This window comes from Eurytemora carolleeae, unplaced genomic scaffold (assembly GCF_000591075.1).
Source record: "Eurytemora carolleeae unplaced genomic scaffold, Eaff_2.0 scaffold664, whole genome shotgun sequence".
NCBI lineage: Eukaryota > Metazoa > Arthropoda > Copepoda > Calanoida > Temoridae > Eurytemora > Eurytemora carolleeae.
In genome coordinates, this window is record NW_019396568.1 from 71,171 (window position 1) to 83,835 (window position 12,665).

The following is a 12,665-nucleotide window of genomic DNA, read 5'->3' on the forward strand; positions in this document are numbered from 1 at the left end:
TTACAGATCAGGTTATTTAAAATTTTGCAAAATTTTTTGCATATTTAAATGGCATGGTCAAGGGCTTTTCAAAAATTTATATTTAAAAATGTTTGAGAAATATGATGGTCACTTAAATTAACGTCTATATAATAATCCCTTACACCAAACTTTAAAATCATTTTCAGAGTAGAGAATATGTTCAATTCCAAAATGCATTTAATTCGAAAATATTTAAACTTCATGCAATGCAGAACATTTCATTTAGAGTTTAAGACTTACATTTCGCTCATCTGATTCTGCATATTGTTATTACTTTGAAACAATAATTTTTAAAATAAAATGAAATATCAAAAAGATGGTATAGACACTAAATTGCACATGAACAACATTTTTATGAATTTCTAGTTTTTAACACATTTGCTTTTGATATGCTTTAAAACAGGAGGAGTTAAGAGGTCACAAAGTTGTGTCGGCAATTTCGTATAGATTGGACTTTCTCCTTCTGTGTTGTTTGTAATAAACTAATTTTATGGTTAATGCAGTTATATTCGTTTAATATTAATAAATACGTAAAGCTAAAATAATATTCTGAGCTAGGATTTTAAAACATTTTAAGACAAGTAAATCCCGGTTTTACATTCTTCTTTACGCCCCAGTCAAAAAAAATATCTAAATCAAAAGAATTATTCGTTATTTAAGTCAATCTTATTTTTTTGTTACTAGGATTTATTTTTGACACAAGTCTCAATTTAACTAAATTTGGAACATTTACCATTTTGGCGTGCTAAAGTAAAGATCAGATCAATAAAAAAAAATAAGCAAAACAAACAAAGACAACCCAACTTTTTTCATTGCAATAAAAATAAGTAATACAATTCCTTGATAGGAGATCCTTTCTGTAGAGCAATAGCATACGGTTTACGGGATGCAATCCCGGAGTGAACCTTTTAAAAACATTTGGTGAAAGAAATCTTTTTTTAATATTTTTAGCTTATCAAATAAAGATTTGATGTCTAAAATATCTACTTAGAATTAAATTCAAAATTAAGTTCGTTGGATAAAATCGAGGACAATTTACCAAGCAAAGTATTTGTAAAAGATTTTAAACATTCCTAATTTTTTTTGATTTTTTAAAAAGTTTAAAAGTTTCCTAAATTAATGAATATTCTCTTTAAAGAAAATCTATCAAACAACTATTCTTTTAATAGTTCAACTAATATGGTTCTTGGACCTATATCCTATCTAAATTAGATTGGTTCTAGACCTACCTGGATTAGATTACAATAGCCCTGGACCTACCTGGATTAGATTACATTGGTTCTAGACCTAGCTGGGTTAGATTACAGGGGTCCTGGACCTACCTGAATTAGATTACAGGGGTCCTGGACCTACCTGAATTAGATTACAGGGGTCCTTGACCTACCTGGATTAGAGTACAAGGGTCCTGGACCTACCTGGATTAGATTACAGGGTCCTTGACCTACCTGGATTAGAGTACAAGGGTCCTGGACCTACCTGGATTAAATTACAAGGGTCCAGAAGCTGTGCATACTTAATCTCAGTGCTTTCTCCTAATTACTTTAAAGTTATCTGGTTTGTAGTTTATAGCAAACACAAAACTTACATTTTATACCAACACAAATCCTACTTTTCATTCATATTTTAAACCAATTAGCTGGTTAAATATGAGATAAAAGATGTGTTAGACATAAGTAGCTTTACTTAGAGTAGATTATATGGGTTAGTTTTAAACAGAAAAATCATAGTTCTGTTTTGTTTTCTGCTATCATGACTCTTTCAGGAAATTTTCTATAAATGTTTAAAGAAAAAAAATAATAACAGACGACCAAACTTTTCTTTAGTTAAAAAATAGTACGAGTACTGAGACGGCCTCAGTTATCAGAAAGATAAAGAACCTAAAATAAATCAGAAGAAGTTAAGTGTTAAGATAAGTCATGAGAATGATTATAGGTAAATTCCTAGCTAGATAAATATAAAAACTCACCCTCTGCATATTTACTATGATTGTTAAACTGACGAAAAAATCCAAATTTTCTTTTCTTTTTAAGGCATCAGCTTACATTTTGCACTTACAGTTGATACTTTATATGGAAATGGGAATTTGATAAAAATATTTAATTTCATTTGAAATTTAATTTTTTTCTTTCACTTCAAAGCTTTCATCTATTTATTGAGTTTCAACAACTAAAAAAAATAAAATGAAAATAATCAAACTTTGAAATTGTTGTGAATTTTCAGGATGATTTTTTTGTCTCTTTCTTGAGAAATGCAGAAAGTTTTAAGTCTATTGTCACTAATTAGTCAGAAAATATATTTACTTATTTAAGTCTATTGTCACTACGTAGTTAGAAAATATATTTACTTATTTAAGTCAATTGTTACTACGTAGTTAGAAAATGTATTTACTTATTTAAGTTAATTGTTACTACGTAGTTAGAAAATGTTTTTCTTATTTAAGTCTATTGTCACTAAGTTGTTTGAATATTTGTAAATTTTGATGACTTATATACCCTCTTCCCATCATGCAAACCTCACATGGGCATAGAAATAAATATGTAAATATGTAGCTACAATCTTAACAAAGGCAAGTAATAAAAGGTATGTTTCTAAAATTTTAAATATATATTGGTGTCCATATTAAGAAATATAAATTTTATTTTAATACCAAATATTTTTCTTCGTTTTTGTCCCACATGTTTCCCTACTTCAAGTTGAATTAAAATAACAAGGGATGTATATTTCTATATTATTCTAATTTATATTCTATTTCAAGTCACGACACATCAAAGTGAATTGCACGCTAGATTGAAATCATGTCCTTTTACGAAAGAGCAATTGAGAAGAGCAAAAGTTATCTAAATTTAAGTTTTGGGATTAATAAATTTGCTAATCTCATACCTAAAACCTAAACATAATGATTTTAGAGGTCACATAATGAAGTCTTTTATTAATGTCCCTTAGTAGTTAGTTTTGACCGTCTCCATCTATCTAGTGGAGGCTGGGTAAACTCAGACATATTTTTACAGTTTTTTCCCAATTTTTTCTGAGGAAATTATTGACCATATTTTTTTCTACAGTGGGATCCACAAAACTTTTGACTAAAAAGACGACATTTACACAATCTTATGTGTATTTGATTAGGTTAAAAATCACATAGTTTTACCAGTAGCTTATCAAGTAAAATGAGATGTGTACAATCCACTATTTCTGTGTTTCATGTTCCTTGGACAATTCAAAATCATAACTCGAGTCAACCAGTTGTCTTCCTAGTCCAGAGTTTTATTTAATTGTAATTCTACGCCATTCATGAAATCATTTTACAGCAACAATACATTTAGGGTCTTTTGTAAACTAGATTGTGTTGCAAAGTCAGGGTGAAAATATCTATATTAGGATATAAGTTAAAACTGACAATTCTAGAAAGTGTTGAGTATTAGATTGTGCACAAAACACCTCAAGACAGTTTTGCGATCAAGGTTCATTGTTTATATCTGAGGGAATTAACCCTATAACAATAAGGGGGGGGGGAGGGTCCACCCTCCCCGTGTTTGATTTTATAAAAAAAAAATATAAAAACGGCTAATATTAGAACGCTAAAGCTTCTTCATTTTTTAACTTCATAGTTGTGAAAAAATTTTGCTAAACAATTTTGTTATGCATAGGGTAGGGTGGAGGACAGTCGAATGTCGGGTTGGCGTTTCAAAATATCAAAAGCGGTTAAAACTTTTTATCAAGTAAGCAACAGGTAGGGTTTCCAGCGAAAACTTTCGTTCGCATTTCGCAAACTTTTTGCATTTTTTTGCGAAAATGAATAAAGCGAAAAATGCAAACCTTGTAAACTTTTCACAATATATTTTTCTCGCGAAAATGGGAACATTTTGCGAAAATATTTTCGTGAAAAAAAATATTCCACGAATTCCTTAAGTGTTGTAGCTGCAACAAAACGTGTGGAATTCTCTGCTTTGAGAGCTCTACATTTTAAGTTTTATTATTCTTTATTTTGATATATGTTTAATGATGAGAATTTGCAGATTTCTCCAGCTGTCTTTCTGAGATTCTGTCTGTCCACGTACGTTTACCCACCAGTTAGCCATGAGCCAGCCAAGTAAGAATCTTTTTAATGGACCGTATTTCTCTGCAAAATTTATGTGCTTTTTTTTGCGAAATTTCGCATGTATTTTAAAAGCCTTTAAAAAAATGGATGTAATAACATGTGTCACATATGTTAATATTTGTCAAAAGTTAAAAATATTTATTTTTGAACATTTTTCCGAGGTACTTTTTTAACTTTTTAAAAATCTTCCCTGGCACCCTAACCATTAACCCTATTCCTGCTGGTAGTTTTTTTTACATAACTCAAAAAGTATTGGTCTGAGGCTGTTGAAATTTTCTGACTTTTCCTACATACCCAAAGCCCTCCCTTTAGGCCTAAAACCGAGCTTTAATACTAACTGCCTGAGTCTTCAGGCACACTGCCTGAATGTCTGCTTTTTCCTGTAACAAACTAAATCTTTGTTTTGACCCACTTCCACTTGTCAGATTTTGATAAAATTTAGCTTTTTGGAAAGCCTTTGACATAAGGAAACGAACTGCACAAGTTTTGCGAAAAAAATTGCAAATTTTTTGCAAACAAAGGAAATTTGCACATTTTTAGTTTTTCTTGATTAAAAATCAGGTTATTTAAAATTTTGCAAAATTTTTTGCATATTTGAAATGGCATGGTCAAGGGCTTTTCAAAAATGAATAATTTTTCATTTTTTGGACAATTTTTTTTTGGCAAACATTTTTACTATATAACTGGATTTTGCGATAAAAAAATTCAATTTTTGCAAATATGCAAATTTTTTTTCAGATTCTAAAAGTAGAGCACAAGAGCTTTCCAATGATGTATCAATTGTCATATCCTGGTTTTCAAGTACCCCAGCAGAGATAGGGTTAAAGATAGAGGAAAGTTGAACTATTACATGTATCACACTTCCCTATCTTATTGATCTAAGGCACCCCCAAATCCTTATCAGACGAAAATAGCCCAATAGGGACAGGGTTAAGAAATAACCTGCAAAGTTCCATTTCTCAATGCGCAAAACCCCGAACTTTTGATTTTATTTTATTTAAGGCAACGAGTTTAAAAATGAACCATGTTAGAATTTTGTAAAGCTCCTCCCCTGGTTCATCAAGTTCGCAAGGTTAAACAATGATTACCTAGGAATGCAAAACCCTCTGAGGAGGATGGAGAGGCCCGGACTCTGCAAATATTTAGAATTTACAAACAAATATAAATATATTCAAATATATACCTATTTATATATATGCATGTATATATAAACCTCAGATTGCAGAATATCTAGCTTCATGCATTTTACTGGAGTATAAACTCAATTTAAGATTAGAAAATGGAGGCCTAGGTGGACATTTGAGATTTATTTTGTAAATTTCCCGCCAAAACATAGATACATTAAGTTTGATATATTTTATGCCGAGAACCTGAACCTGATTAACATTTAGATGAAGACTCCTAAATCTTAACTTAGGTGAGTCAAATTGTTTGGAACAAAACTTATGAAAGATTTGTCCCGTGCACATCGCTTTTTACCCGTTCAACCATGCACTTATTAGGATTTAAAAACAGACGACATTCAAAAGCTTCTGTGAGTTTACCTAGCATAGGCTTCCTCATCAGTGTCAGGGAGTTTGGCTTCCTGCATACTCTGCCAAATCTACAGACAGTAAAACATAAGTCAACTGAGCACAAGTAAGTTTAATTTAGTACAATTGTGTACAAATAAGTACAAATAAATAAAATAACTACAGCTTAGTGTACAGAGTACATACTAATACAATTTATGGGAATATTACATTAAATATTATGTTATTTTACCGAAATATTATTATATCCCACATTTTTAGAATTAATCTTCAAAAGAATTTAGTTGAAAGTGACTGGATGTGTGGGGGGGGGGAGGGTGGAACGCAGAAATTAAATGTGCTTTAGATAAATGACAGTATAGAGGAAACCCTCTGAAAGTTACTAAAATATCTATTTCAGGCGGCTTGAAATTCATCTTGAGAAAAGAATTCGAAGAAAATATATATTTGGATTTTTGAAAAACCTTGTTGAAACATACAATAACTTTGAGAAATTTTTGTAAGGGGAGCTGCGTTGAGTTTGCACATTGTACACAAGCGTACACTCCAGTTTTTTTTTGCCAATTTAACAATATTTTAGAGATAGACACGCGGAGTTTTCTGCTTTCGATGATCAGACAAAAGGCTGCCGATTTAAATAAGGCATTCCCCTTTTTCCACAGAGTGTCACCTTTAAAATACTGGTATGGGATGAATGAATGGATGTTATTAAGTTTAGTCCCATAATGGGATGAATGAATGGATGTTATTAAGTTTAGTCCCATAATAACAAGGATGAATGGATGTTATTAAGTTTAGTCCCATAATAACATGAATGAATGGATGTTATTAAGTTTAGTCCCATAATAACAAACAGAGTGTACATAAATAGTACAGATTCTGTACAGTTTAGCGTACATAAATAGTACAGATTCTCTACAGTTTAGTGTACATAAATAGTATAGTTCCTGTGCACTTGAGTGTACATAATTAGTACAGATCCTGTACAGTAGAGTGTAAATAAATAGTACTGATCTTTCACATAAAAAGTACAGATCCTGTTCAGTAGATAAAGTAGATAGAGTGTACATAATTAGAATAAACCCTAACATTCAAAGTTATTAAGCTAACTTTTTTGAACGCCCCCTTACTTCAAAGGTTGCGGTGCCTGGGAGGTTAACTTAGCAACAAAGTTTTTGTTTTTAACAAATAATAGCATGTGACACGTGCCTTTTTAAAGGCCACATCAATACATTTTTTCTGCAAAGAAAATCCTTTAAATTTCTGTGTTATACAAATCAAGAAATTCTAAGATGATGGTTTCACAAATATGAGTGCAAGGACAAAAAAACAATAGTACGGATGGCTTAACCCCCCCCCCGCCTATTTATGATTAACATTCAGAAAGGCAAGATATGGTGCAAATGTATTTAAACCTGTCCTAAACTAGGAAATCCAATATATTCTATTTTCAACATCAAAAGGTTGAATTAAACTAAATCTTGGCAAACTAGAAGCAAAAGGATAAAGAACATAAAACTTGTTCTAAAGCGCAGCAAATATCGTTTGGCTCGTGTTCAAATGCAAATTTAATTGTTAAAGAGGAATAAAAGATAAAAACATGATTATGTATAGTTTACAATTTAAATGCAACAGTTTTTTAGGTATGGAGGGGGGGGGGTCACACTTTTGGCTTAAGTGCAAGGGTTTTTAAAGTACTGCTTAATGGAACTAAACAAATTTTAAGAGATTAATTCTATATCTTTGCAACCTTACATCATACACCATTCACGCTATGCATCATGTTAGCTCAAATAATATAAAAGGTTTGCACTATAAGATTGCAAAGATATATTGACAAACGCTTTCTTTCATGCATCTGTATATGTCAAACTTAATCTCTCGTGAGGCCCACTTAATAATGTTGGATTTTCATCCTTGAAAACTCAATGGACAGAACTTTTCAAAATTGTATCAATTTAAGAAGTTAAATATCATTTGCAGAATTAATTAAGAGAGAGAAGGAGGTCGATTCAGAATTTAAGATGTCAGTAAGTTGAAAATATTCAACGATCAAAGTTTATATTTCATTCTTACTCGATAAAATAAAAAAAAGAATAAGCATTTGGGGTGAAAAATACTTACTCATAGAATCTTTCTTCAATATAAGCCATTCTTTGGAAATAGACTGCTGCAGAGGAACCGTTTTTAGGAGCATACCTAAATAAAAATATTTTTTATTTAAAATCACAAGAAGCAAAACAGGATCTTATCAAAGTACATTTCTAAAACAAAATACATCTATTTAAGAATTTCTTGGCTAAGAAAGGGAACTTTAATGAAAAATTAAATGCGTCTGAAATAATTAATATTATTTATATTTTTTCTTAAATTTTGTTTATTATATTTACAGTTTTCTTTACAAGTGTGTAGTAATACATTTTCTAGTTTGTAAATCTTGATTTGTAAGTAATCAAGATTAGAAAAAAGAAAATTGAGATGGAATTTTTGATGGGGAGCAAATGAAGGAATACATCTTAATCTCAGTTTGTTCGTAAAATAAGTTTTGGATCAGATTTAATCAATAGCGAGACATGGTTGAACCGCGTAGAAGTGGTTCAAGCACTTTTCTTTTGCTTGAACTGGCCCACAAGAGAAGTGGTTGAACATCATCAACTAGTCTACTTTTCTTAAAGGAACTGGTAAACGTAATGTCAAGTGACCCTCCATGTAAAAATGGCAAGGCCGGATTTACAATGGTATCCTCAATTTGATTTGCATTTTTATACAAATTTCAACCACAATTCTTTCCTGAAGGTGAATAAATCTATGTCTGACGTATTGTAATCTTATTTAAATTGTCTCTCTAAACTCACTTGATTTTGTATTGCTTGGCTAAATCTTCTAAACTTTCAACAGGGGTCTCCAACCTAGATATGGAAGTGTAATCAAGGAAAAGAGATTAAAGAGACTCTTAACGGAATTCTCCATTTATCGAATTTAACAACAATATTCTTAAAAGCTTTTTTCTGATAAAGTTTAAATTATGTATTTATGTTATCATTTTGAAAACTGATTATTTTCCTTTGTAATTACTCTACAAAAGTGACTTGCTTTAGAAACCAAGGAGAATTTATCAAAATGAAACACTTTTCAACCTAGAACATCGACAAACCTAGAAAATTGACGTTTTCAACCTAAACACATCGACGTTTTCAACCTAAAACATCGACGTTTTCAACCTAGAACATCAACGTTTTCAACCTAGAAAATCGACGTTTTCAATCTAGAACATCGAAGTTTTTAACTTACCTAGAACATTGGCGTTTTTAACCTAGAACATCGACGTCGACGTTTTTAACCTAAAACATCGACGTTTTCAACCTAGAACATCAACGTTTTCAACCTAGAACATCGACGTTTTTAACCTAGAACATCGACGATTTCAACCTAGAACATCGACGTTTCCAACCTAGAACATCGACGTTTTTTAACTTACCTAGAAACGGTGAGGAAAGCGGCCAAGTTAGCAGTATATGAAGCAATGATGATGAAACCAAAAAGCCACCAGGTGGCAGCAACTAATCTACCAGACAGATTTTTAGGAGCCTCACCTTAGCAAAAGACGTATTTACTTACGTATTAATTTAATTCCTCTTCAGTATCCTGTAGTGATCATACCAATGCCTATATTGGATATCGGGATCAAGGGTGTAAGATTAAAGATATCCTACTAAAAAGTGTTGACCTCTTATGAAATTACGAAATGAACGAAATCCCTAATGTTTCAATCCATTTATCTTTGAAATTAAATCAGAACTTTTATGATGTAAATCTCAGGATCCAGCATTGATTTACAACTTTGTTTATAATAATACCCACAAAGGATGAGATTGTAAAGATGAACTAAAACTTTTTAAATTTAAATTTGTCGATTCCAAGTTTAATTAAGACAGTTTCCTTTCCTTGAATTTATAGCTTATTCAATTTAATAAGGCAAAATATAAGAAATAAGTTTACAATTGCATGGAATCATAAATATACATATCTACATAGAAACAAAGGAAACAGACAATACAAATTATGTACAATCGTCTCTGAAGTCTCGTCCTTTGTGAATAAACCTGTATCTTTGAAATCTGATGACATTTGATATTTTAAATGGACTGTACAGACATAATTTTTCAGATGACTTTGAACTGTGAACCGTAAACAACCTCTATCTGATCAAGCATGATATATCAATAATATTCTTTTTTAAAGTTTATTATTTTAAATTGTGGTTTCTCTATATCTCTTTATCACTGAGGCTAGAAAAACAACAACGTATTCCTTATTTTGTATCAGATAAAGGTTTAAAAGGTACAGCTGTGAATCGGGCATGGCCTCCTTTTAATGGTAATTGCAATGACAGTTTCTTTTAAGCTTTGAAAATATCCAAGTTTGAAAAGATAGAGGGATTAGAAGATTAGAATTTGTAAACAGTAATCATTAGATTTGAAAATCTATATAATAAAGTTCTTCGATTATATATACAGGGTTACCCACAAATTATGTGACTGTAAAGAGAGGGGAAGAAGGCCAACCACATCAATCTCAGAGAATGTGGTTCGGACTAGAGATTTATGTGGTTGGCCTTCCTCCCCTCGTAAAGAGGACCCTAAACTCTTAAACTATTTTAATTTGTAGATTGATTTTTTGTTTCTTCATTTAATTTAGTATTTTGATGGTTTAATAAATTATTAAGCACAAAAATAAACCAGTTTTGGCATGAACAAGGAAACCTGAATGCAAAAAAACAGACTGCACAAATTCCGTACAAAAGTCTCATCCTTTGTGGGTAACCCTGTATATATGTCAGCTATATTTGGTTAAACGGCTGGAACGAATACATTTTTTTTAGGAAACCATGGGTACTTTGGGGTTAACATAGGTTAAAAATAATTAGATTTTTTAAAATCGTTTTTTAGAATGTCAATTTTTTTTAATTCGAATTTTTAAATTTTTTTTAACATTTCACGGACAACGCCGGACCCTTCAGCTACTTTATTTAAAATATCTTATGCTGCAATAGTAAAATAAAATTATATGAAAATAATTACGCTGGGTTCAATTTACAACTGTGCAGAATCGAAGGGTAGGAAAATAAAACACATGAAACATACAAATACCTCCTCCCTGAGGTGTGAGTGAAGTCATACAGAACCAAAGGCATTCCTTGAGATTGAAATATCTTTTTTCATCATCGTCAATATACTTCTCCATGTTGTTCTGGTAACTGTATGGGGACCATCTAAACATAACAAGAATTTAAGTCAAGCTCTAAATTATAACAGAATCAGGCTTTTAGAGCCTTTAGTGGTTCTTACTTGTCCTATATATTTCAAATTATGATTGTTAAAATTAGGTTATTTTACGGCAACCGATTTTTTTTTCTTGAACAACTTAAAATTTCTAACCTTTGTTTAATTCGTAAACACAAAAAAATTACAACAATGTTAAAATATATATGAAATAACTTTTTAGTCGATACATAAAATGTTAATTTTTATTATGTTTGAGATCTTGATATTGCAAAATATTATCTTTAATTTTAAGTAACTCATGAAATTCTTATTTCCATTTCTGATTTACAGAAATCTGACCTGAGCTGGCAACTTTTGAATGGTGGATATCGGGATTGATGCTTGATCCTCTCTTTTTGCTAATCTCGAGACTAACATAATCTCGAGATTAAAATACAATTGGACTAAAATTAAAAGTTTCCAAAGTGGATATTTGGATTAAGTAGTTGGGATTAAAGGTTATCCATTCTAAAGTTTCCGGCTCTGAGCTGGCAACTTTTTAAATGTTGGATATCGGGATTAATGCTTGATCCACCCTTTTTCTTAATATCGAGATTAAATAATGCTTGTTCTCCTCTTGTTATTAATCTCCAGATTCATTACCCGATCGGGATTAAGGATATCCAATTCTAAAGTTTTCAGCTCTAGGAACTTTAGAACAGGATACCCTTAATACCGCTTGCTTAATCCGAATATTCGATGTGGACATTGATAATTTCCCAGTTGATCCACTCTTTGTCTCTTTTTTAGGATATTTCTACTAATTTCCGATAAATGTTCTCTCAATACATGGCGCGTACATTTTTCTAATTTCCCGGTTTCTGATTTGACTGTCCGGGATTCTGCAAACTCAGTGGTTGAATATTATTTAATTAATCTCAATATCCACAATTCTAAAGTTTTCAGCTATGATTGTATCCACGTATACCAACATTTGTCTGAATTATTAGGAGAAGATTTTACATAAATTAATTGCGATTGTAAATCGCCTCCCCCCCCCCCGCCTGTTTTGGGTTAAAAACAAAATATTTTCAATTGCAGTTTCTCTACAGAAGTGATTTGCGTATTTCTACATTAACGCATAAAAAAATTCAACACTTTTAATAATAGAAAAACTTACAGGCCCTTTAAATGTAATTTTAGCAACATAAAAGGATGTCACATGCTGATAGCTGACATTATAATAAGGATTTTTCATGTATTTTAAGGGTTTTTGTATTAATTGCTCCCCACTCTCTTATAAACTTTGTAACTAATGAAAGTTTTAAAGTAAGATTTCATCCAATTTCTGCGGAAAACTTTCTTCTTAATTTCTTTTTATTTTCCCTCCTGGTAAGAATTACAGTTTTTTCTAATTCTAATTCTATAGATGAAATATTAAACTACGTACTCAGACAATACTAACAGAAAACAAATACAACCGTGGAAATAAAAAAAAATAAAAAAATAAATCGTTTTTTAGCCTATGACACTCCCGGGCACCCATGAGCGTGCACAAATAAATTCAGCCCAATTGGTCCAGCCATTTGGCCGGCTATACGCATCATATATACGAATGTCTTTTTTTCATATAGATATACATTTAATAATACTGTCTAATTTATCAAAAAAAAAGTATACATCCCAAATTTTGAAATTTGGTTAAATATAATTGTAAATAAAAATGTTTTTTTTTTCCTTTTAACAACATCC

The 12,665-nt window shown here is 31.1% G+C and overlaps 1 protein-coding gene across 1 annotated transcript in view; it reads right to left on the minus strand.

Annotated features, from left to right (window-relative positions):
* Nucleotides 1-750: 750 nt before the first annotated feature.
* The window catches only part of LOC111705639 (ionotropic receptor 25a), a 17,566-nt gene continuing 5,651 nt past the window's right edge, over nt 751-12,665 (minus strand). Inside the window, exons 7-16 of the mRNA XM_023478256.1 lie at nt 10,800-10,921; nt 9,128-9,242; nt 8,505-8,558; nt 7,774-7,848; nt 7,065-7,074; nt 5,662-5,720; nt 5,206-5,249; nt 1,498-1,553; nt 856-926; nt 751-766 (exon numbers count right to left, since the gene is read on the minus strand). Of these exons, the coding sequence (XP_023334024.1) occupies nt 751-766; nt 856-926; nt 1,498-1,553; nt 5,206-5,249; nt 5,662-5,720; nt 7,065-7,074; nt 7,774-7,848; nt 8,505-8,558; nt 9,128-9,242; nt 10,800-10,921 (622 nt within the window). The remainder of the gene's footprint in view (nt 767-855; nt 927-1,497; nt 1,554-5,205; nt 5,250-5,661; nt 5,721-7,064; nt 7,075-7,773; nt 7,849-8,504; nt 8,559-9,127; nt 9,243-10,799; nt 10,922-12,665) is intronic.